The sequence below is a fragment of the Budorcas taxicolor genome, chromosome 13 (genome assembly GCF_023091745.1).
Source record: "Budorcas taxicolor isolate Tak-1 chromosome 13, Takin1.1, whole genome shotgun sequence".
Classification (NCBI taxonomy): Eukaryota; Metazoa; Chordata; class Mammalia; order Artiodactyla; family Bovidae; genus Budorcas; species Budorcas taxicolor.
This window is the reverse complement of record NC_068922.1, coordinates 59,518,904-59,544,184: the sequence shown is the minus strand read 5'-3', so window position 1 is coordinate 59,544,184 and position 25,281 is coordinate 59,518,904. Positions and strand designations below refer to the sequence as shown.

The 25,281-nt window shown below is 45.4% G+C and overlaps 1 protein-coding gene across 1 annotated transcript; it reads right to left on the bottom strand.

Annotated features, from left to right (window-relative positions):
• Nucleotides 1–270: 270 nt before the first annotated feature.
• Nucleotides 271–23,676, bottom strand: FKBP1A (FKBP prolyl isomerase 1A). Its single transcript, XM_052650743.1, has 5 exons — nt 23,513–23,676; nt 23,380–23,427; nt 7,717–7,829; nt 3,320–3,484; nt 271–1,349 (listed from the first exon to the last, which is right to left on the bottom strand). The coding sequence occupies exons 1-4, from the start codon at nt 23,547–23,549 to the stop codon at nt 3,356–3,358; spliced, it is 327 nt and encodes a 108-aa protein (XP_052506703.1). The 5' UTR covers nt 23,550–23,676; the 3' UTR covers nt 271–1,349; nt 3,320–3,355.
• Nucleotides 23,677–25,281: the final 1,605 nt, after the last annotated feature.

Genomic DNA, 25,281 nt, shown 5'->3' with positions numbered 1-25,281 from the left:
TTAATGAATGTCTGATGATGGGCGAGGGGGAGGCTCCCTGACCATCTCAGCCTCACCTCCATAGCTCACTCCATGGTGAAGATGCAAATCTACTGCCCACTCCCTCCCACCCCCGCCAAAGACCACTGGGGCAGGATGTTCCTGCTGCAGTTCTGCTAAGACACAGCCTCCAACACTACACCCCCACCGTCATACCCCCAACCCCATTCTCTTGCACAAAAGGGCAGGGGAAGGTGCCTGAAAGTAACCACCATCACACAGAGCTGAGAAAAGCCAGCATAAAGCACTTTTATTGCAATAATAAAACTTGAAACTCATGTGTAGTGCAGGGGGTGGGGGTAGGCTGGGGGAGTAGGCAGCAATTTCTCTCACCAAATCACTACACAGGACAGCAAAGGGGTGAGAGGGGGCAAGGAGAAGCCAGGAAACTCTGAGATCAGCAGGGGGAGCTGAGCATCAAAAAACAGGAGATGCTGAAGCTGTGATGACCAGCATCATTTTCTTAAGACAACACTCAAGGATTTGTCATGATGGCTGGGCTTTCATGGGTGTTAAGTGTCTACAAACAGCACCTTCAATTTAACTTTCGATTAAAGTTCTTAAAATTTAGGAAGTAGAGCTTGGATAGCTATGCGATTACAAAAATCCTGGATATCCATTAGAAAAACCACAGGATGGAAAAAAAAAAGGCCAGGCCATGAAGGTTTCAGAGGTCCCTGCTGGCCTGGGGAACAGACATCTGCAATGTCCAACATCTCAGTGAAAACGATCTGCTTTCAAAAGGCAGAGGGTCTACGAGGAGGGTGAGGGTGGGGCAGCGGAGGCAAAGGCTCTCCCTCTTCCCACTGCAGTTTTGGGTAGGGCTTTCAATTCAACCCGAGGACATCTCTCAACTTGGAGAGTAATTCGGCCCTCAAAAGCGCCTCGAATCTGCTATGGCTTTGCAGCGCAGCAGCAAGAACGTTTAATATATAATAGATAAAACTTTTATCCAAAAAAATAAAATAAAATAAAGATTCTTGCACCCCCCCCCCCCACACCAATTCCTAGTCTAAAGATAACCCATTACTTGTGCTGTTAATACTTGACTAATACTTAATTGGAAACCTAGATCCAAAGGACTGAAACTCAATCTTCACCCCAAAACAAAAACAAACTGAGTAATTTGAGGTTTATGGCATATAGTTCAGGTCAACACACATACGAGGAGAAGGGGAAGAGCAAAGCCGGTGACAGAACACATTCAGTCTGGGAAGATGCTTATACAAAGAGTGTAGTGGAACGTCGGGAAGAGCTCCACACGGACTCGCTGTGTGCGTCTGGTGGCGCCAGATCCTTCTGTGGCACATCTGTTGGGGACAGAATACCCGTAAGTCCCAGCAGCTCGATGCTTTCTGTGTGGGGAAGGGACCGCCACAGGCTGTTGCCACACCATGTCCCTTCCCCAACAGCTGTGAGGTCGGATCTGCCTTCACCCCTCTGCTCCAGCTGGGAAGGACCCGCTGGGCTCAGGCTAGGTTCCCAGGTGAGCAGCCTCCTTCCTGTACACCTTAGTGGTGTTTTTTAAACCTAAGGTTACATCTATGTTGCTGAGGACAGCAGGAGGGGCAGAGCCCACCAATACGGCTGACAATTCAGATTCCCATTATCAGTGGGTCTCCAACCTGGGGGCTTTAAAAAAACCTGAAGGCTTGGACCCCACATCCAGTGACAGCAGTTAACTGGTCTGGGGGTGGCCTGGGCATCAAGAGTCTTAAAGCTTCCCAGAGACTTTAACATGCACAGCCCTAAGCCGATTTTTCCTCGTGTCAAACGGATTGAGAAAATATCTAGTCTTCATTCACTCACTCGAACCTGACTTTTTGGGTCTGCCCTTGAGCTTTCCCTCAAGACCTTTGCAAGAAGCTCTGAACTGTTCTATGGCAGTTTTGGGGGGAGGTTGAGGCCAGGGTGAATCATAGCCACTCAGCCCTCTCTCCCCTCCTTCCCTTTCCTGTCCTTCCAGATTTACAGAAAGCCTATTACCAAATCAGGATAACTCCAGGGCTCCCTTTGGTACATTTATGTTCAAAGGACTCAGCCTTCTAGGGCAGGGACGAGCTCTATCAAGTGTCAGGGTTTCCTCCTGGAAGGAATGACAAGTGAAAAAGCTGGAGTCCTCAAACCTGACCAGGCACGGATGACCCAGGTGTTTAGGGATCAAACCACTGAGAGGAAATAGCTAAAAAAAAAAAAAAAAAGCTCCTCTACCTCAAGACAAAGTACTCCATAACACACTGGCAGCCACTTAACTACTGTTTTCACCTGGCTCTGGCCTTCTGGTTCCAGGAGCACGAGGGGAGCAAATGCAGAGATCTGGGGTCACATGGAGGAGAAAGGCACGGCAACCCACTCCAGTATTCTTGTCTACAGAATCCCCTGGACGGAGGAGCTTAGCGGGCTATGGTCCACAGGGTCGCAGAGTTGGACACGAATGAAGTGACTTAGCATGCATACATGAGGTCATGTGGAAAGTTATCAGTGTTCACATGTTTTATGATTCTACTACTCATATGAAAAGTAAGTGCTATTAGAATATTGGGTTGGCTTACCTAGAAATAAGGGAAGAGGAAGGAAAACAAGTCGAGGAACGGGAAGCAGGAAAGGGTTCTGTCCTAATCTGTCTCTGTCTGGATGTGACCTTGAGTAAGGCCTCTTTCTCTGGGCCCCAGTCTCACTTGTTGGACAGAAAGGCTCACTCAGGTCCCTAAGATCCTCTCCGGGATTGTCTGAGAACATCCTTCATACTTCATAAGCATCCTGGGCCTCATCTTTAAACCCACTGATAACAAGCTGGCCTACTGTCCTTGCGTGTCCTGGGCTTGCTCCCTGAGGCAGGTGGCCCAGGTAGTAATGTCCCATTCATACCTTTCTAAACAGGCAGTGAGAGGATGTGTGAATGAGGGAGCTGTACAAACTCAGCAGGGCAAGCAAAGTCATCACCAATCTTATTTCTAAAGAACTGAAATGCTGGCACTAAAAATTTGGTCTATATTTCCAGTTCCCAACCCAGTTTTAGTTTGTAAGTTACATATAAAAATACTTCACTTCAACAGCTACTATCAGCTGCCCCATCCCCCTGAGTTCTTTCAAGAGCACATGCTGTCCCTTTCCAAGGTATAAACTTGTAACAAAACTCAAAGTATGGCTGATGGAGGAAGAATATAAAGGAAAACATCCCGAGGCATCAAGGTTCTTTCTGATGCCCATCAAGCACTGGGCATGACTCGGGAGGAGCAAAGGTAGTTAGAGAAAGGTTCTTTAGTATTAAGTTCCTTACCCAAGAATGGGGAGCTCAGGGAGGAGGCCACTCCTGTCATTCCAGTTTTAGAAGTTCCACGTCAAAGATGAGAGTGGCATTTGGTGGGATGATGCCTGGGTGCCCAGTGGCACCGTAGGCATAGTCTGGGGAGATAGTCAGCTTGGCTCTCTGACCCACGCTCATCTGTGAAAAGAGCAAGGAAGAATGGCAGTGCTGGATGCACTCCCCAGCTGTTCCCTTAAGAAGCAGAGCTGTTGACTGGGTGCTCCTTGGCCAGGATGGTGTGACTAGGACATTCTGGTGACTGCATGGCTGCCTGGGCACTGGGCACCCTTTGTGAGGACGTGGAGGCAGGCAGACAGGCTGGATGAGCCCTCCATCTGGCTCCAAGGACTCGATAACTGATAAAAATCCCTCTTGACTCCCAGAATCACCAGGCTCTCAATCCTTCTGTCCTGGTCCCATTAATCCGACTCTGGGCAGCCAACACTATAGACATGTCACCACCTAAGCCCTCCAGTGGCTTGTCACTAGAAGCATCTACACTATTGCAAAAGGAGTGCTTTGAACAAAACTTTACTTTAGAAGAAAACACACAGAAAGTAATATTTAAGGCAGGCTACTTTTCTGCAATCTCTATATTTATACTCAGAAATGTAGAAAAAGTAAAACAAGCAATAAGATTTTCTGGGGGTACCAAGTACCATGTACCAATTGTATGAAAATAGCATGCTACCAATTATACAAAAAAGAAAAGTATTTATACATAGTTGTACCTGCCTGTATAAACATGAAAACATTTTTGGAAGAACACAAATAACACTAGCACTTTTCTATGGGGAGAGCAGAGGATGGCGAGAAAATTTTCACTTTTTAAAATGTATTTGTAGCTTTTTTATTTTCTCATCAAACACAAAATGTCTATTTTCCGAACAGTGAGCAGGTTCTCTGCTCTATCCCCACTCTTTACCTATCTCTTTTAAGTCTCCATGTCTATTTCCTCTCACCAAATAGAACTGGAGATTTAACCAGTGTGGATAGAGGGATTTCTGTCTCTTTTTCAGAATATGCTTTACTCTACATCCTTTGTAAAAGATCACTGATTTATCTCCAAATAAATGGCTTAACCGGAGAAGGCAATGGCAACCCACTTCAGTACTCTTGCCTGGAAAATCCCATGGACAGAGGAGCCTGGTAGGCTGCAGTCCATGGGGTCGCTAAGAGTTGGACACGACTGAGCGACTTCACTTTCACTTTTCACCTTCATGCGTTGGAGAAGGAAATGGCAACCCACTTCAGTGTTCTTGCCTGGAGAATCCCAGGGACGGGGGAGCCTGGTGGGCTGCTGTCTATGGGGTCATGCAGAGTCAGACACAACTGAAGCGACTTAGCAGCAGCAGCAGCAACAAACGGCTTAACTTTCAGAAACTGCCTTTCCCAAGGGTCTAGATTCTTGCTCCTGCCTGACTAGACGTTGGCAGTACAAACAGAGGATCTCTGTGGCTCCCTTTCCTCTGGATGCCTCTCCAACTACATGCGTACCTCTCCACGTGTGCATGCCCGGCTCTCTGACCCAGTCCAAGTGATGGTGACTCAAGAGAAAGCTGCAGGCTTCTTTCCTACAGCACCCTTCAGAAACTGGGACATGCTGGACCAAAGCGGCAAGGACAGTTGAAAGCATATGGTTTAATCTAATAAAATTCAAAGCAATGATATCCTTTTACCCAGCAATTCCACTTCCAGAATCTGCTAGCAACTCAAATGCCCACTGCAAGGGGTGTGGTTTCACAGTGCAGCTGTACCATTCTTCTTAGCCTCTAGAAAGAAAACAGTGGCCTTAACTATACTAACATGGAAAGATGTCCAAGACACATGGTTAGATGAAAAAAGCAAGTTGCCAAAATAGTATATGTGCCAGGACTGAAGACCTATAAGCACAGAAAACTGGAACAATATCAAAAGAACAGGAGAAGGGGCAAAAGACAACCCTTCTTCCTGTGCTTTTAATGTATGTCCTAAAGAAATATTATATGGAGGAGTTCATGCTCTATGCAGGTCTCAGACCACCCAGACTTCCCACAAGCAACACCACTGTGACTGACTCAAAGCAGCCTGGCTGCAGGGGGAGACTGGGCATCCCCCTAACACTTCATCAGGCCTTACCAGCCTGGGATGGGAAGTAGGCTGATAACACTAGCTCAGTGGCAGCGATGGCTTCTGGGACACACAACACAATGATTGTTCCAGTGCTGGAACAGCCACAGAAGATGAGCCGTGGGGTGGACAATGGTTGGCATGGGAGATGGGGGTGAGCTACAGAGCCAAGAGCCTATCAGACATCTGGGGTGGGAGACACGACAGAAAGGTACAGTTGGAGAGGTTTCCAAAAGGAAGTAAGCCACAAAGATCCTCTCCGTTTTCTATTGCTGACTCCCAGCCAGGAAGGAACAAAGATCTAGACACCTAAGAAAAGCAGTTTCTGAAAGTTTAAGCAGTTTATTTGGAGGTAAATCAGTGATATTTTATAGAGGATGTAAAGTGTATTCTGAAAAACAGAAAAACAGAAATCCCTCTATCCACATTGGTTAAATCTCCACTTCTCTTTGGTGAGAGGAAATAGACTAATTATCCACCATGGCAGAGCCTGATTATAAAGCTCCCTGGGTTGTAGGCCACAATAAACATCCCTTTACCTGGTTAGTGCCAAGAAAAAAATTCCTGGGCTTAGCGCAAGGATAAAATCCAACTGAAATTTGGCAACCCTGGATCCCTTATTGTCTGCTGGGAATTTCATAGAGTTGGCAGAACAAAAGCTGTTTACACAAATGGGGAGGGGAGAAGTGAAGAAATAGACTTAAGACAAACAAAATGACTTTCTCTGTGAGCCTGACCTCTCAGAAGTGGTCTGACACAACATGGTCAATAATAAGACAAATACAAATTAGAACCACACCAAGATAGTGGTTTCACTCATTGTGTCCTGAAGCCGAAAGTTTTTAACAACACACTGTGCTGGAAGGGCTGGGAGGAGCAGGCACCTTCATAGCCCACTGGTGGCAATTCAGTGTAATCCCTACAGATGGCAACATGGCAATATGTCAAAATCCAGTGCACACAGCTACTGAACCACTCGGTCTACTTCCAAGAATCTGCCTGTGGGAACCCCTGCACAAATGCAAAATAAAGTCAATTCAAGATTAATCACTGCAGTGTTGTTTATAATACTGAAATACTGGGAATGACCCAAATGGCCATCAAGAGTGTCCTGGTCAAATAAACTGTAGTACACTCACCTAAGGGGATACAGACATAAGCTCCTTTTACTGTGTTTCACAGACACTATGTTTTTCACAAATTGAAGGTTTGTGGCAACCCTTGGTGGAATAAGCTTACCTGTGCCTTTTCCCTCAGCATTTGCTCACCTCATGTCTGTGTGTCACGTTTTGGTAATTCACGCAGTATTTTGAACCTTTTCATCACTACATTTGTATAGCAATATGCGGTCTTTGATTTGCTACCACAAAAAGATTATGACTCGGTGAAGGCTCAAATGTTAGTTAGCATTTTTTAGCAATAAAGTATTTTTTTAATTAAGGCACATACATTTGATCCTTGAACAACACAGGTTTGAACTCCATGAGTCCACTTACATGTCAGTGTTTTTCAACACTGAACACTACATGATCCATGGTTGGCTGAGTCCCTGGATGAGGAATTTCAGGCACAGAGCACCAGCTGTGAAAGTTATGTACGGATTTTTAACTGTTCAGGGGGCAGGGAGGTGGGGTTTGGTGTCCCTACCCTGCACTGCTCAAGGATCATCTGTCCATTGTTTTCTAGGCATAATGCTATTGCACACTTAATAAACTATAGTGTAAACATAATTTTAATATGCACTGGGAAACCAAAACATCCACGTGACTCACTTTTCTGCAAGATTTGCTTTATTGTGGTGGCCTGAAACCAAGCCTGCAATACTTCCAAGATCTGCCTACATGATGAAGCTCTATGAGGAGAGCTTCCTTTTCTTTTATGTCCTGGTATATCAAGTATCAGAGATTGATTAAGTGCGAAAGAAAAGAGCAGAACAGTGTGTGTGTGTGTGTGTGTGTGTGTGTGTGTGTGTGTGTGTGTGTGTGTGTGAAAGAAAAGAGCAGAACAGTGTGTGTGTGTGTGTGTGTGTGTGTGTGTGTGTGTGAAAGAAAAGAGCAGAACAGTGTGTGTGTGTGTGTGTGTGTGTGTGTGTGTGTGTCTAAAAGAAGGGGTGAGGGGGGCACTTACAGAAATTCTACAAAAAACATTAATAAAAGGAGCTACCTGGGTGAGGGAGCTAGCAATGAAATTTTTCCTACGCATAAACATAATTTAAGAAGTAGACACTAAAAAAACAACAACAACAAAAAAAGAGAGCATACCTGGGCAACCCCTTCTTCCCAGCCTCGGATCACCTCCTGCTTGCCCAGCACAAACTTGAAGGGCTTGTTTCTGTCCCGGGAGGAATCGAATTTCTTTCCATCTTCAAGCATCCCTGTGGAAAAGGGCAGTTGTAACGTGAGTAACGAGGAGAGATGACATGAGGGAAGTGAGAGCCAGCAGGAGAGTGCCTGTCCTAGAGGCCAGCACGAAGACCTGGTGGGGTGTCCTAGGATTTTCTGTGTCCTCAGTGGGCCTCTGAGGAGCTGAGGTAGTCCCTCTATTCCAGGCTAGTGAATGTTCTTCTCCAACTCAAAGCAGGAAGTTGATACCAGAGGCAGGCTATCTACCTTGTTCTGGAGAATGGGGAAGCAGACACACTCCTGGCAGGAACTCCCAGCACTCTGGATTTCCTCCCAGACTGAGAGCAACTGTGGGCCCTTTAAGCACACACAGTAGCTCGCAGTCACTCTATGTGCAAGCCATATTCCTCCTTCAATTCACCCATCTTTTATAGAAAGTGGGTAGTGTCAGAACTTAATTGAACTATAGGATACTAGCTGGTATTGGAGAAGGAGGATTGGAAAAGACACCAAAAACCTTTCACTGGTAAACTGTCAAAAACTCTGGTTGAACTGTGGGCTTCTAATCTGAGTCAGAGACTGGGCAAGGTACTTTACACACATGAACTTATTCAATCCTTCCCACAGCAAAGGATTCCTGTCCCCACTTCACAGAAGAAGTAACTGAGGCAGAGAGAAGTGAAGTAATGTGGTAAGGCATTAAAGCTAGGCTATAAATCCAAAAACCACTTTCATTCTACCATTCCAGTTTCTCATAAGCCAGACAACCCATACTGGAAACTTCCACTAAAAGGGGGCATTTCAGAGATGGAAATGCCAGGAGATGAGTGTCATGACAAAAGACCAAGAGATACCTGCAACTCCTTGCTCACAAAAGACCAGCACATGGGTTTCTCCAGAAGCCAGTGTCAGCCAATTGTGATAGCTGTCACTGAGGTCTTGAAAACACTCACACCTTCATCCCAGACTGGAAGGGTCCAGCCCGTTGTTGACATATAACTAACACAATACTGATTTCATATGGAGGTGGAGGCGGGGCAACCACTATGGTTCTAAGCAACCCTCTAAAGACCCAGCAAAACACAGAATTCTGCTGTATTTGTATGTTTTCAGAGGTGGAGGGAAATTCCAACCTAAAAAACAGTGTCAACACTGGTAGGTGGAATGGGGAAGCAGAGATCAATTGCCAGCTTTATCACAGTCACCAGACTTTCTGTATTTTGACAAAATAGGAAAATGGGGAGTCATGGGGATAGGAACTACTGTCCTAACAGAGGAGGAGAAGGGACAAATGTCCTAGGGCAGAGTGGGTGATGATACTGCCTGAAGCTGGGAGCTGAGGACTGAAAGGGAGACACAAAGATGGACACAAAGTGACCTGTTAAGTCACTGTAAAGCTAGGAACTCAACACCCTAGAACTAACAAGTTCGGGTGTACATGTAGCTCATCTCTTTACCAGAACACAATCACTATCTGATCAAAGAAATGATAAATAAATAGTTTTCTATAAATGACAAACTGGGAGAAAACTAGATCTCCACTCTCCATAATACTCACCATAGATGTTCCCTCTAGCCCATTTCAAGCTCTTCACACACTGATCCTACCCCAAATGAACTCAGCATCAAGGGTGAGAGCAGGCAACGAGAAGCTAGGCATCTCAGAATCCTTTCTCTTTTTCAGGAGCCTTTCCATCCATCTGCCAGAGACTGCTTATAACAAATGAGGAAACCAACTCCAAGGCTATAATTTGCAGGATGCTGAAGGAGGTTATGCAAAAGAGGAAGCAATGTCCATTAAGAACCAGCAATGAATGTGCATATGATGCTTTCTCGAGTGGGAATTAGGTTTGTCAGTACTGAATGCAGAATATAAGAGAAACTATGATTATCAAAAGTTATTAATGTTTTGGCCAAGATGGAGGAAAAGGATCAGATTTACCCTTCGATCTAATCAACCAAAAACTGAAACAAAACGACACCAGACAAACCAACCACAGGAAAAAAAAAAAAAAGAAAAAGAAACTGAATGAAACCAAAAAGAGGCCAGACTACAGTTACAACAATGAAGACACTGGACTTTGCAATTAAAGCCTATGATCCCTGAGAAATAAAACTAACAAGGCGAGAGCTGTGATGTCCCCCCAGCTTATATCCTTGGGAGCTTCCGAGGGAAGAGAACAGAACGGAGTCTACAGGACACACAGCAGGGAGGGGAAGCGCTGTAAAAGAAGCTCTCCAGATTTACAGAGTCCCCCATAAGTACTCACCACAGTACTAATCAATGCACATGGCCTGAGGACACCACTCACGGCCTGGAAAAGAACCCATCCAAAAGGTTTACAAGGAACAGTGCTCAGAGCCTACACAGGACTGGGATCAGTACTGGTTCCCACCAGCCGAACTGAAAAATGTCATGGTTCATGAGGCACGGCATAGGATCTCTGGGAAGATCTCGCCTCAGCAGTGAGGAGTAATCAGCCCCCACCTGAGCGCTGCTCTGGAGGACCCACCTAACAAATCATAAAAGCAAGACTGCAGAGGATCAAACTGCTTCCAAGTAACTCAAGTGTTTACACATAAAAAGCTCAAGAAGATTTTAAGGAATAAAATATCCAGCACCCCAAAAGGTAAAATTCACAATGTCTAACATTCAAAGATGGTTGTTGTTCGGTTGCCAAGTCATGCTCAACTCTTTGCAACCCCATGGACTGCAGCACACCAGGCCTCCCTGTCCATCACAATCTCCCGGAGTTTGCCCAAGTTCATGTCCATTACTTCGATGATGCCATCCAACCATCTCATCCTCTGTCGCTCTCTTCTCCTTCTGCCTTTAATCTTTCCCAGCATCAGGCAAAGTCTTTTCCAGTGAGTCAGCTCATTGCATCAGGTGGCCAAAGGATTGGAGCTTCAGCATCAGTCCTTCCAATGAATATTCAGGGTTGGTTTCCTTTAGGATTGACTGGTTTGATCTCCTTGCTGTCCAAGGGACTCTCAAGAGTCTTCTCCAACAGCCCAATTCAAAAGCATCAATTCTTCGGCATTCAGCCTTCTTTATGGTTCAACTCTCACATCTACACGCAACTACTGAAAAGATCATCAAGGCTACTGTAGCCTTGACTATACAAAACCTTTGCTGGCAAAGTGATGTCTTTGCTTTTTAACACACTATTTAGGTTGGTCATAGTTCTTCCAAGAAGCAATCGTCTTCTAATTTCACAGCTGCAGCCACCATCTGAACCCAAGAAGAGGAAATCTGTCACTGCTTCCACCTTTTTCCCTTCTATCTGCCATGATGTGATGGGACTGAAGTGGCTGTCTAAGGCAGCTTTATAAATAGCTGAGGAAAGAAGAAAAGCAAAAAGCAAGGGAGAAACGGAAAGGTATACCCAACTGAATGCAGAGTTCCAGAGAATAGTAAGGAGAGACAAGATGGCCTTCTTCAATGACCAATCCAAAGATTACCAAGCATGCAAAGACGCAGGAAAATATGACCCACATGCAACTAATCAATCAACTGAAACCAATCCAGAAGTGACACAGATGTTAGACTGAGCAGAGGCGGAGTATAAGATTGAAGTCAAACTTTCAGAGGTGAAAACCATAATGCCTGAAATGAAAAATATGCTGGGCTTAGAAGAACTGAATGGACATCCACAGGCAAAAAGTAAAAGCTTGGACCTATACTTCACATCATAATCAAATGTCAACTAAAAATCAGCTCTAAAAGAACACTAAACCTATAAAATTTCTAGATGAACTCATAGGAAAATAATCTTTGTGACTGTGAGTCACACAAAAATTTCTTAGATATGAGGTGAAAAAGCACACGCCATAAAAGGACAAAATGAACTTAATCAAAAATGAAAACTTCTGCACTTTTAAAGAATACTTTTAAGAGAATGAAAAGTCAAGCCACAAACTGGGAGAAAATCTTTATGGGACATATCTCTCATAAAAGACTTGTGTCCAGAATATGAAAAGAACCCTCAAAAAACTCAGCAAAAAAACAATTAAAAAAGGGCAAACGATATGAATCCATTCTTCACTGAAAAGGATAAAAAATGGCAAATAAGTACATGAAAATATATTCAACACTGTCATCATTAAAAAACACAAATTAAAACCACTAGGAGGTATGACTACTATCGATTAGAATGTATCCAACTAAAAAGACTCATCATATTATGTACTGGCAGGGATACGGAGGAACTGGAATCCCCACACGCTGCTGGTGGGAATATAAAACAGAAGAGCCACTTTGGAAAACAGCTGGCAGTTGAAACACACACCCCCCATTTGACCCGGTCATTCTACTCCTGGATATTTATCCAAGAGAAATGGTGCTTTTGGCTATATAAAAATACTCATATACACAAATGCTCATAGCAGACCTACTTGTAATAACCAATAACTGGAACAATCGAAACATCTGCCAGCTGGTAAACAGATAATTAAATATATCCATATGATAGAAAATTATTCAGCAATAAAAAGGAACGAACTACTGACTCGTGGAACAATATAACCTCAAAATAATTATGCTGAGTGAAAACCAGACAAAACAGTACACATGGTATGATTCCATTTATACAAAACTTTAGAAAAGGCAAACTAACCTATGCTGCCTATCAGTGGTTGTCAGGGATGGGAAGAAGAGGGAGGTTTCAAAGAGTAACAAAGAAACATATAGAGACTTATGAAATTGTACACATTAAACATGAATAGTTTATTTACTGGATGTCAATTACGCCTCTATAAAACTGTTATTTTAAAAAACAGGAGAAAGGGGAAAAAGTGAGATTTACTAAAATGCTACATGCTTGCTTCCTACACCCAACCAGGTAGTGGATGGCAGGTGCTTCCTCTGTTTTGGGAAGCAGCAGGTAAAGCAGGCAAGTCAGCCTCAGCAGCTGCTCCCATTTTAACTCTGGACATCTCCGTGCCAGAACCAGGAGCCCTTGAACAGTGAAGCCACCTGCCAAGTTAGTGCTGTAATTTCCTAGAGAAAACATTTCTCTCCTGAGAGAAGGCAACTGAGGTTACAGTGCAGACACGACAGCTGATACTCTTTAAGCTCCAAAGGCCATTCTTAGCAAAAACCTGGATCACCAGCATAACCTTCTATTTAAAGAACTGACTGATTCCATTTCTGATTACACACAAATCTATACCTCACGACCCAGAAATTGTCTAGGATAGCTACGTACTCTTGATGTCAAGAACTAGCTCTCGTCTTTCCCAACTGAACATGGCTCGAGATCAGACCTGGACTCAAACAGTTCTACGTCCCTGGGGCACTCAGCTCAACCCCTGGCACTCATGAGCACTTTAGGATCTGCTTCATTTGCACAATTTTTAAGAACTAGCAGGACAACCACAAGGCTTTGGACCTCTTCCCTATGTGATAAAAAGAATCTGAGGGGTAATCCCAGCCAGAATGGCAGTTTTTTACACTCAGCACCTTTAAATTCCTCGGCAAACTCCGGGCTCTCCAGTTAAAAGCACAAGGCCACGGAAGGAGCAAAAGCTATGGCTGCCTGTAAAGTCAAGTCAAGTCACTTAGTTGTGTCTGATTCTTTGTGACCCCATGGACTGCAGCCCACCAGGCTCCTCAGTCCATGGGATTCTCCAGACAAGAATACTGGAGTGGGTTGACCATTTCCTTCTCCAGGGGATCTTCCCGACCCAGGGATCGAACCCAGGTCTCTCGCGTTGGAGGCAGACGCTTTAACCTCTGAGCCACCAGGGAAGCCATGGCTGCCTGGGGGACTGTTAAATTGGCCCCTGGCTGCAATGCAGTTGATGTCACCTTCACCTGGGTCTACTCCCAAGCTGTTTTAGCTGTTCTTTGGGGAAGAATCAAACTCAGATCCCTGGAGAGGGAGCAGGAGGGCTTTAAAAAAAAGTGAGAGCATATGCATGATAGTGGGGAAGTCTCCAGGTCCTCTCCTGGCAGGATCCCGCTCACAGCATAGCTTTCTGCTGCCTGTCTGTTATGGAGGGCTCTTTTTTTGCTCAAAAGGAACCAGGAGAGGCAGACCTGGGCAGCAGCTGCTAAGCAAAGGCCCCTTGGACTGTTTCCAGATGCTTGGGCCATGTCACAGAAGCAGTGGTTAAGACCCAAGGCCAGGGAATTCCCTGGTGGTCCAGCGGTTAAGGATCTGACTCTCGCTGCCAAGGGCCTGGGTTCAATCCCTAGTCAGCAAAGATCCGGCATGGCACGCAGCCAAAAAATAAAAATACATAAATAATACATTAAAAAGAAAATAAAAATCTTAAAAAAAAAAAAAAAAGAGGAGGACCCAAGGCTAGCATTTGCAGATTCTGGAGAACCCTTGGGTTATCATTTCACTTAACAGGAAAGACGACACTTCTAGCGCACTCTGCTTCATGGAAGGCAGAGCTCCCAGATACCCCCTACTGGGTAAGGGAAGATGACTTAGGAAGGCATGAATCTATGGCCTCACCACATGTTGTAGTTAAAGCTCATGATTCACAATGTGATTTTCATTAGCTGATGCATCTTTGTAGGTGGTTTTCACAAGAAACATTTTGCAGGGCCCCAAATATGGAAAGTTTTAGAACACCAACCAACAATAAAAAAAAAACCTAAACCAAACAACAAAACAAAATATCCCAAACCCCAAACTTTCAAAACTATATAAAGTTCCTGCTACTTACAGTTGCGAGAGGGAGAAAGAACTTCTACTTTTAACTTAATACCAATTAGTTTTTTAAGGAATCTGCATACTGTTCTCCAAAACAGCTAGTATCAATTTACATTCCCACCAACAGTGCAAGAGGGTTCCCTTTTCTCCACATCCTCTATTTATTGTTTGCAGACTTTTTGATGATAGCCATTCTGACAGGTATGAGATGATACCTCACTGTAGTTCTGATTTGCTTTTCTCTAACAATGAGCAATGTTGAGCATCTTTTCATGTGTTTATTAGCCATCTGTATGTCTTCTTTGCAGAACTATCTGTTTAGGCCTTCTGCCCACTTTTTGATAGTGTTGTTTTGTCTTCCTGGTATTGAGTTGCCTGAGCTGCTTGTATATTTTAGAGATTAATCCTTTGTCAGTTGCTTCATTTACTACTATTTTCTCCCATTCTGATGGCTGTCTTTTCACCTTGATTAGTTTCCTTCATTGTGCAAAAGCTTTTAAGTTTAATTAGGTCCATTTTTTTTTTTTAATTTCCATTACTCTAGGAGGTGGGTCATAGAGGATCTTGCTGTGATTTATGTCAGTGTGTTTTGCCTACGTTTTCCTCTAAGAGTTTTATATAGTTTCTGGTCTTACATTTAGGTCTTTAATCCATTTTTAGTTCATTTTTGTGTATGGTGTTAGGAAGTGTTCTAATTTCATTCTCTTACATGTGGCTGTCCAGTTTTCCCAGCACCGCTTATGGAAGAGGCTGTCTTTTCTTTATTGTATATTTTTGCCTCCTTTGTCAAAAATAAGGTGCCCATAGGTGTGGGGATTTATCCCCAGGCTTTCTATCTTGTTCCATTGGTCTACATTTCTGTTTTTGTGCAAGTACAATACTGTCTTGATAACTGTAGTTTCGTAGTATAGTCTGAAATCAGGAAGGTTGATCCCTCTAGTTCCATTTTTCTTTCTCAAGATTGCTTTTGGTTATTCAGGGTATTCTATGTTTCCATACAAACTGTGAATTTTTTATAGTTCTGTGAAAAATACAATTGGTAATTTGATAGGGCCTGCACTGAATTTGTAGATTGCTCTGTGTAGTCATTTTGACAATACTGATTCAATCCAAGAACATGGCATATCTGTTTGTAGTCTTTGATTTCTTTCATCAGTGTCTTACAGTCTTCTGCATACAGGTCTGTTGTCTCTTTAGGTAGGTTTATTCCTAGGTATTTTATTCATTTAGTTGCAATGGTGAATGGGATTGTTTCCTTCATTTCTGATTTTTTATTGTTACCATATACAAAAGTAAGGGATTTCTGTGTATTAATTTTATATCATCCAACTTTACTAAATTCAATGATTAGCTCTAGTGGGTTTTTGGTAGCATTTTTAGGGTTTTCTATGTATAGTATCACATCATCTGCACATAGTGAGTTTTACTTTTTCTTTTCCAATCTGGATTCCTTTTATTTCTTTTTATTCTCTGAATGCCATGGCAAGGACTTTCAAAACTATACTGAATAATGGTTAGAGTGGGCACCCTTGTCTTACTCCTGATCTTAGAGGAAATGCTTTCAGTTTCTTACCATTGAGAATAATGTTTGCTATGGGTTTGTCATATATGGCCTTTATTATGTTGAGGTATGTTCCTTCTATGCAGATTTTCTGGTTTTTATCATAAATGAATGTTGGAATTCTGTTGAAAGCTTTCTCTGCATCTACTGAGATGATCATATGGTTTTTATTTTTCAATTTTGTTAATCTGGTGTATCACACTGATTGATTTGCGCATAATGAAGAATCTTTGCATCCCTGGGATAAACTCCAGGATTAATCTCCAAAATATATAAGAGCTCATACAGCTCAATATCAGAACAAACAACTCAATCAAAAAGTGGGCAGAAGACCTAATAGAAGTATGATACCAATCAGAACAGGAATGCAGACTTTCCACACTCCAGCTGAAGTCTAAGGCCAAGTCCTAACTGACCACTTGAAACAGTCACTGGTACCTACTCCATGCCAAGCACCAAAGCAGAGAGACCCTGGAGACCACCAGCCCTGTGGGGCTGACTTCCTGGAGCCTGCAGTCTCCTAGGGAGAGAGCAGATGTAACTACACACTGCCTGATGGGCACCTTGTTAGAGATAGAGGCCTAAGTGTGTGCACACATCTGAAGTGTCACTTTAGCCAACGGTCGGGGAGCCCACCGAGGGGGTGTCATTTAAGCTGCAAGAGCAGCCTGCCCTGGCGAGAAATGGAGGCAGTGTGGCAGGCCAGAGGCCTTCCTCGGGGGAAAGGTTGATGTGTTTGGGGGAACTGAATGCAGGCCAGGGTGGCCTGAGTTCCTGGGAAGGGAAAAGGAAACGCAAAGAGAGCAGAGACAGCAGCAGCCAGAAGCAGATTATCCCCCCTTTTCTTTCCCTTTCCTCCTCCTGCTCTTTGTGCTGCTAAAATTTATCAGGCCAAAGTTAAAGGGGCCCAAGGGAATACATGCCTAAGCTGTTCAAAACACCTCTGGCCTTTTCCATGGAAAATAGTAGATGACAATACTGTTTTTAGGGAAAATTCCAAGGCAGACAAATGAGCCTTAGTTTATAGACACAATGAACTGTGTCTATAACATTTCAACTCCTATTTTATAGAAAATCAAGGTAGTGGAAGGAGTTACACACAACCAGGAGAAAACAATGAGACAGACATGGGGATACTCTAATCAGAACTTTACAAAAATCAGTTTTAAACCACCAAACATGTTCAAGTTAAAAATTTTATTGTATAAATTATATCCAATAAAGCTGTCAATAAAAAAAGTCTGAGACCCATTGCAAGGAACCAGAGTTCTTGGGAGAGAGGTGACTAATGCAAGGAACAGAACAGTGAAACCAAGGAAATGATTACAAACAGTGGAAGCATGTCAAAAAGGTAGGGTCTGCGTGCATGCACACTCAGTCACTTCAGTCGTGTCCAACCCTTTGTGACCCTAAGGGCTACAGCCCACCGTTCATGGGATTTTTGTGACAAGAATACTGAAGTGGGTTTCCATGCCCTCCTCCAGGGGATCTTCTTGACCCAGGGATCGAACCCACGTCTCCTGTGTCTTCTGCACTGCAGGCAGATTCTTTACTGCTGACCCAGCCAGGAAGCCCCCCTGAAGGGGCTCCTACTGGCCAAATCTGGGACAAGAGTTATCAAAAAGAATAATGAATATCAATGATTTTAAGGCCCCGAGTAAAATATGAGTCCCTAGTATACTAAAGATAAATAAATAGACGGGGAGAGTCACTTGTCACCATGGAGTATGACTGTAAAACCAATTCCTGATCTTAAAATTGATAATTAAAGGGAAAGAATTCAGCTTTACCCTGGGTAACCGAAGAGCAGTTAATAAATGTGGAAGATATGAAAAAAAAGTTTTTAATTACCATTTTGTAAATTAAATGCCAATGAAACAGTTTTTTCAGGTAAGAATCATCAACTGATATAAAAATCAGTAGGTAAGAGGCTGGTGAGGAGCAGGTCACACACAGGATGTCCAAGCCCTTTGACAATGGCCCCGTTAATTCAAACGGTAAAATGCATAATCACAAAAAAGATCACAAATAGTGATGTTCCCCATGGTATGCCGAGTATGAAGTACACAGCATCATGTCAGAAGTCTTCACACTGAAATGTTTTAACCAGAAACTGTTTAGACATTTCAACTCCTAGTTTACAGGAAATCAAGATAGTGGAAGGAGTTATACAACAGTCAGGAATAAACAATGAGATAGATGTGGGGGTATTCTATAACAATAAGTGCTCTCTTTGGAAAACCAGTGAGATACGAAGACTCTTCTGGATGTTTACTATAGACATAATTTCCAACTGAACTTTTCTTTTTTTTACACTGTTGAAAAACACTTTGAAGACAACTGGGGTCGTTTCAATAAGCGTTTGGCTTTAGATACTACTGAATCATTTAAAATTTTCTCAGATGTGACCAAAATTAGGATAGGGAGAATACTCTCATTCTTATAGCATGCTCAAGTACTTAGAGAAAAAGTATCATGTCAGCAGCTTCTAATGGCTCAGCTAAAAACTCAATATAGATTATATCTATCTACATATACCTGTAAGTAGACTGAACTGACAAACATGACAAAATGTCAGCCATCGTGGAATCTAGGTGGTGGGCACATGGGTAATTACTGTTCTATTTTGATTTTTCTCTAATTCTGACAACTTTACAAATAACAGTTGCACATAGATGCAATAATTCTATGAGATCTTTAGTTTATTTAAGACAAGTGAGCCTTCTTCTGTTCTCATCTGTGGAAGAAGAAAGCTGGCATCCATGTGATTCCATATTTTGGTAATCACAATCCCAGAGGAAGGAAAATAACATTTCCATAGCAAGGTCCATTTGCAAAATGTTACAATCCAATTATGTTAAGGAAACTTGAAGGTAAAAGGACTGACACTTTAACTGGCACACACTAGTGAGCTGGTATAGCCCAACCCTGACTGTCTTACACCTACCAAGAATCAATAACAAATACTAAAACTCCTTTCATCTCCAAATTAAAGAGAACAGCTGCAGTTTTCTTAGGCAAAATATTCTGCAGGCAATGTGGAGGCCTGTTTTAAGATGAACCTTCACTCAGATTCATCTCTTTTTTATTTCCTCATCTGTAAAACGGAAGGGTCTCAGCCTATGCAACTCTGCCAACCCTAAACTGAGGGATGATAGGACACCTTGCGCTGGGGACACAGGGGCCTTTCGTGACACAATGCGCAATTACAGCATCACTGTTGCTGCTGCCCCTCCCAGATGCACTGCCCCCCGCAACTCCTCACAGCAGGCACTGTTTCTCCCATTTTTAATAGATGGCATACAGAAGCTGAGAAAAGTGGATCACGTGCCCAAGCTAAAATCTGAACCCAGTAAAGAACCCACATCTTCTTTGGGGATCACTGTCCTTGTGGTACCACTTCTGCACACCTGCCCTTGGCACGCTCTGAACACCCAGGACACAACGAGGGCCCTGTTTCCGCACTGCCACCAACACTCCAGCGTCCACACAGTAGCTAGAAGGCAGGCGATTCTGTTAAAATCCAGATCAGCTTGTGACTCCCATCTCAGAAAGCAAGCCCCACCCTTACCTCATCTACTACCGTCTCCCTCGCACAATCCACTCCAGCTAATACACCAAGTCATGCTCCAGCCGCAGGGCCTCTGCGCTAGCCCCTCTCTCTGCCTAGAAGACTGTTCTCCTTGACAGCCACATCAGTCACTCCCACCTTCCTTTGGACCAATATTAAGTGTCATTTTGTAAGAAGTTTTTTCCAACCACCCTCACCACAAGCTGTAAAGCTCCATCCCAGGCCCTCACACTGCTTTAACCTCTCTCCACAGAGCTCCTCACCACCCGATGTGTCAGACCTTCATGCTGCTAGTCGCTTCCCCACCAGACCAGGCCTTTGTTCAGCTCACTGGCTGTGTCCCCAGTGCCTGGCTGGTTTCTGTTGCTCAATAATTATCGGCTGTAGGAAGGAAAAGGGTCCTGCTGTGGCCCTGCCCAAACAGTTACAGTCTGCCTGCCTGAAGCCGGCACACATCAGGGGAAGCCATCTGAGCAGTCTCTGCTGGGGGCGAGCCTTCCTCCAGACATCGGATCACCAGCCAAGAAACACTCAGCAGGGGAGGGGGTGGAATAAAGCAGGGAGGAGAGAGGAGACAGAGGCTAAAGAAAAGCAGCAGGTGGGGAGGGGAGCTGCAGTGTCCCTTCAAGTGGACCTCCTGAGGTGATGAAGCCGAGGCATCCTTGGTTTTTCTCAGTCAGAAGTCAGGCTACAGACAAGTTAAACCTGATCCCAAGGACAAGATGTCAACTATAAAAAAAGAATTCCTCAATCCACTTGAGGTTGCTCTGACAATGGCAGGCACGTGGCCTGCTGATGTGAGTATAAGGGACATAAGCTTAGCAGTGTGTCAGGACAAGCTCAATAATAAAGTTGATGAAGCTACTGGAGGCAAGGAGGGAGCCATGAGGATCCACTTGATCCTCAAGGCACCTATCTGGCAGGTTATCTTTCCACTTCCTCCGTCTCACCTCAATGCCTGCCTGTCATGCTACCAGGAGGGCCTTGGCTAAAGACAGTACAGTTTTCACCTTCCCTTCTGCCATCACGTAGATGTGGCATAGGCCTTTCTTTGAGGCCGTGCTCATGCTGTGCTCTGCTAGAGGCTGTAGAAGTTACCAGAGGGAGCCTGGAGAGTGGCATCCAGGATACAACTGGCAGTCACCAGGAGCATTTAGAACATCCATGTGGTCAAACCCAGACTGTGCTAATCATATTCCTGATGACCAAGAGAAGATTTTGGCTTCCTTATTAACAACGCTGATCCTTTGAAGCTGCTCCTAAATCAGCAGCAGCAGTTACCTGGCCAGAGCAGACTGGATCTAGAGAATTCACATGACCCGAACCTGGGTCAATCAGATTCTCCGTCCTAGGAACTGTAACCACTGGAGCCACACAGCCAAGCAGTCTGAGCTAGCTATGCAAAAAAAGACAGAGAAACAGGGGGCAGGGGTGGGAGGTGGGCACACAGGGATGCCCACCATCCATGACTTGGGAGAAGCAGAAAAACAGCCCTAACAGGAGACTACTGATAGGTGGGTAGAGAAAAACAAGATGAAAACTAGGAGGATCATGAGAATTTCTTCTCCTCGAGGTTCAGTGAGGAGAGGTTCTCTTGTATTTGAGGACCCTCAGATTTTTATGATACTCTTCACCATGTTCCCTCAAGATGGATTCTGTTCCAAGCGGCTTTTAAGTCACTCAACTGCTACAGATGAAATCTCAAAGCACTTACCCATTCCTCTCACGCCCCCACAGGTCTCAAACAGGTTCTTCCTGGGAGGCTGATGGCAAAGACCCACAGGAACAAAGAAGCCTGCCCAAGAACAGCCTATTCTGTGAGCATGAGGCAGAGCTGGCTTCTCACCAGGGTGTCTTTGTAGGGCTTATCAAAACTGAAATAAAAAAGAAAGCTTTTGTCCTAACACATGCCAGGGTCGCACTGCTGTTCTGGGAACATGTGGGTGGGTGCCACCCTCAAGGAAAACTCAGACTTGGAGAAGAGGCACTGGGAGCCCTGATGGTGTTCTGGGTGCCACAGCCATCTGTTCTCTTAGGAAAAGCCTCCAGACACGCGTTGTGGGGACACTTCACTAAGAGGCACAGTGAAACTTCGTTCTGCCGACATGCTGGTGTCCAGTCCTGCCATCAGCACCAGAAGATGGGTGAGCCAAGGATAAGGGGCACAGACTTGGGAATGAGCCAGGTGGAGCCAATTAACCTAATGTAACTAGAAACTGGGAGGAGAAGGGGGGAGAAGTCAACTCATCACCTCTCTGAGTCCCTGCCCCAGTTGGCTGTGGGAACTGAATGAACTGCCCACTCACCTAGCACTGTAAAAGGCAATGGTTATTACTCTTCTCATCTCACAGATCAAAATCAACCAAACTGACATGTTCTCTTCCACTAGACCTCCCGGGCTCAGGTGCTGACCACAGTCTATAAAGACAACCATTTAAAACATCAAAACCACTTTACAGTTTCTTTTGTAGGAATGAAATAGTTCCCTACTAAGATAGGTTTCAATACTTCCTCCTATGGTAGCCTTTTTAAAAGTTCTATCCCTAACTCCCTATACCCCCACCCTCTTTTCTACACAGGGAGAAGGGCCAGAGGAATAAAAAACCCAGAGAAATAAAAGGGCACCAGAGAGGAGAATGTTAGCTGCCTTTTTCCCTTCCCAAAGAAAAGTCATTTCCCTCACAGAGGGCTCCCCCCATGATCTGAGAGAGAAAAGGCAAGAGCTTATCCGCGAGCAGCAGGTTCAGAACTGCCTACAGCCTACTTGAGGGGGTGGCGGAGCGGAGAGACATAGAGGAAGGAGGAGGAGGAACAGAGGAAAGGGTGGGAAGGAGGAAAAAGGGAAGGAGGAAGGGGAGGGAAGGTTGTTCATATTAACAACCGTGGCTACACCAATCACCAGCACCCACTACAGCTAAGTCTCCGCCTGCTCAGCCTCCCCCCTCCCCTCCCTACCAAGTACAACCTAAGCGAACCTTGTAAGGGCACAGAGTAAAAAATGGTCTCAAGGAATATGACTGTCATGTTAAAATTCTGGTTGAGAGTCTAATACTTCCTTTGGCTTATAATACTGTTTGTTTTCCTACCTGGGCCTCAGTTTCCTTATCTTTTGAACGGGGTTAAGTCTCTACTCTTAGAAGGACTGGGGGGGCTAAATTACATGTTATGTCAACCCGGGCCATCACCGCCACTGAGGCCAGGATTTGTAAAGTGGCTCAAAACTAAGAAAAGGAAAGGGACGGTGCAGATCTAATTTCTCCAAGGCCAGGCTGGGCCAGAGCAAAGACTTAGAAAGTGGGATATCTTCCCACCCACAGCGCGGGCCCGAGTTCCCACGGACTAGGAATTACCTCGCCCTTCTTATCTCCATCGAAGGGTGGGGCGGAAGCGGGGATAGGGTGTAAACCGAGCACAGAAATGCTATAAATCCTCTCTGATGGTCCTTGGCCAGAGCTCTGCCCATCCTGAGCTTGTGACCTTGGACAAGTGACTTCGCCGCCCCAAGCCTCAGTTTCCCCATCCGCGATGTGGGCAGAACGGCAGCATCTCTGACACAGAACCGCTTTCGAAGTGCGGAATAAAGTCCGGCCCGCGCGCCGGCTCGGACCGCCCGAGGTTTGGCAGGCCCGACGCTGCCCCCTCGGGGGCGCTGCCACCATCCAGGCCTCGGCCTCGGGCCACGCGGGCCTGCCGCCGCCACGCCCCAGGCCTTTGCCCCCAGGCCGCGCCGGCTGCCCCCCGACCCCCGAGGCGCCCCCTACCCCGGTCCTGCGACTCACCCGTGTAGTGCACCACGCAGGTCTGGCCACGCTTCGGGAAGGTGCGCCCTGAGGAGACAGACAGACGCGCGAGGTGAGCGGATGCGCGCGGTGGCCGGGGCAGCCCGGGGGCACCGGGCGCGCGCCTACTCACCGTCTCCGGGAGAGATGGTCTCCACCTGCACTCCCATGGCTGCGGTAGCGGCGGACGCTGGATTGGCCGACGGGCGGCGCGACGGGCAGCGTGGACCGAGACCGGATCTCGCGGCGATTCCGCGGCTCTGCCTCGACCCTCCACGCTACGGCTGCGCACGCGCGCGCCCCCGCACGCCCCGCCCTGCGTGCGCGCCCCACACGGCGCGCACGTCCCCGGAGCCCCGGCCGCGGGGCCGTGGGGGGAGGGGGGCGGGGAAACCGGAAACCCGGAAGCCCCGAAGCCTCCGGATGCTGTCTTTCAGAGGGGCTGGGCTGCTTCCCTCACCCTTCCTTTCTCCGTGCTACCAGCGGGGCAGGCATCGCTAATCCAGTTTCCGCGTATGAGAAGCGAGAGTCAGAATTGGGGATCGGCCAGCTACTAGCTGGGGGACTACTAAATCCACACCTACTCATCCTGTGAAAAGGATGGTTGTGAGAGGTTCGCACAGATGTGCGTTCATGTTAGCATTCCAGTCAGTGGGTCACGATCCTGAGCTCTGTTTTTCTGTTGAGGAGGAGTCTTCAGCCTTTACACTGTGCTGCAGGAAACCTGCCCCTCTCTTGTCCGGATTCATTCATTCATTCATCCATTCATAACTTACATACATATACTTATTGAGCACCTACTCTATGTCATGCGCTGTGTTAGATGCTGGGGTAACAGTAGTTAAAGGAGACAGACTCAGTCCCTGACCTCGGAGAACTTACGGTCTCGTGAGGGAGATCCAATCAAATAACCACAAAGATAATGTAAAGTTTCAAATCCTTAAGTACTGAGAGGGTGGCTCATGGCATTGTGCTCCAAAGGACATATGACATAGATGTGTAACTTAACATGGACTGTGGTGACATGCTTCCCTGAGGTAGCCAGGTTTAGCCAAGTTCTGAAGGGGTTGACCAGCTCCTGTTAAAAACATGACCCCAAAGTTCTTTAACATTGTTATCATCTATGTCCCCTTTCCTTTGAAGCTCAGGGAGCCTGTGACTGCTTTGGCAATTTTTGCATTATTTAGGATATGGTCTGTGACAGAAACCTAAAGGAAGTCAGTCCTGGAAGGACTGATGCTAAAGCTGAAGCTCCAATCCTTTGGCCACCTGATCCAAAGAAATGATTCATTAAAAAGACCCTGATGCTAGGAAAGATTGAAAGCAGGAGGAGAAGTGGACAACAGAGGATGAGATGGTTGGATGGCATCACTGACTCAATGGACATGATTTTGAGCAAGCTCCAGGAGATGGTGATGGACAGGGAAGCCTGGCATGCTACAGTCCATGGGGTCGCAAAGAGTTGGACATGACTGAGCGACTGAACTCAACTGTGACAGAAACCAAATTAACAGTGGCTGAAATGAAGCAGAACTTGGTGTCTTGGGACGTTCCTGGTGGTCTAGTGGCTAAGAATCGACACTCCCAACGCAGAGGGCCCGGATTTGATCCCTAGAGAGGGAACTAGATCCCACATGCCACAACAAAATGAAGATCCTGTGTGCCACAACTAAGACCTGGTACAGCCAAATAAATATATAAAAAAAAGAGGGGGATGGAAATCCCATCTCATTGAAACCAGGGTGGCAGATGAGAAATGCCCTATGACAGCAGTCCCCCTGAAGATAGAACTGACTTTGTGGCAGCTCCTCACAAGACTGCCTGACTTCCCATGTTCCCACAGATCCCAGGAGTTCCACCAAGGCTTAGGTCAGCTGTAGTCAAACTTTGCCTACATGGTCT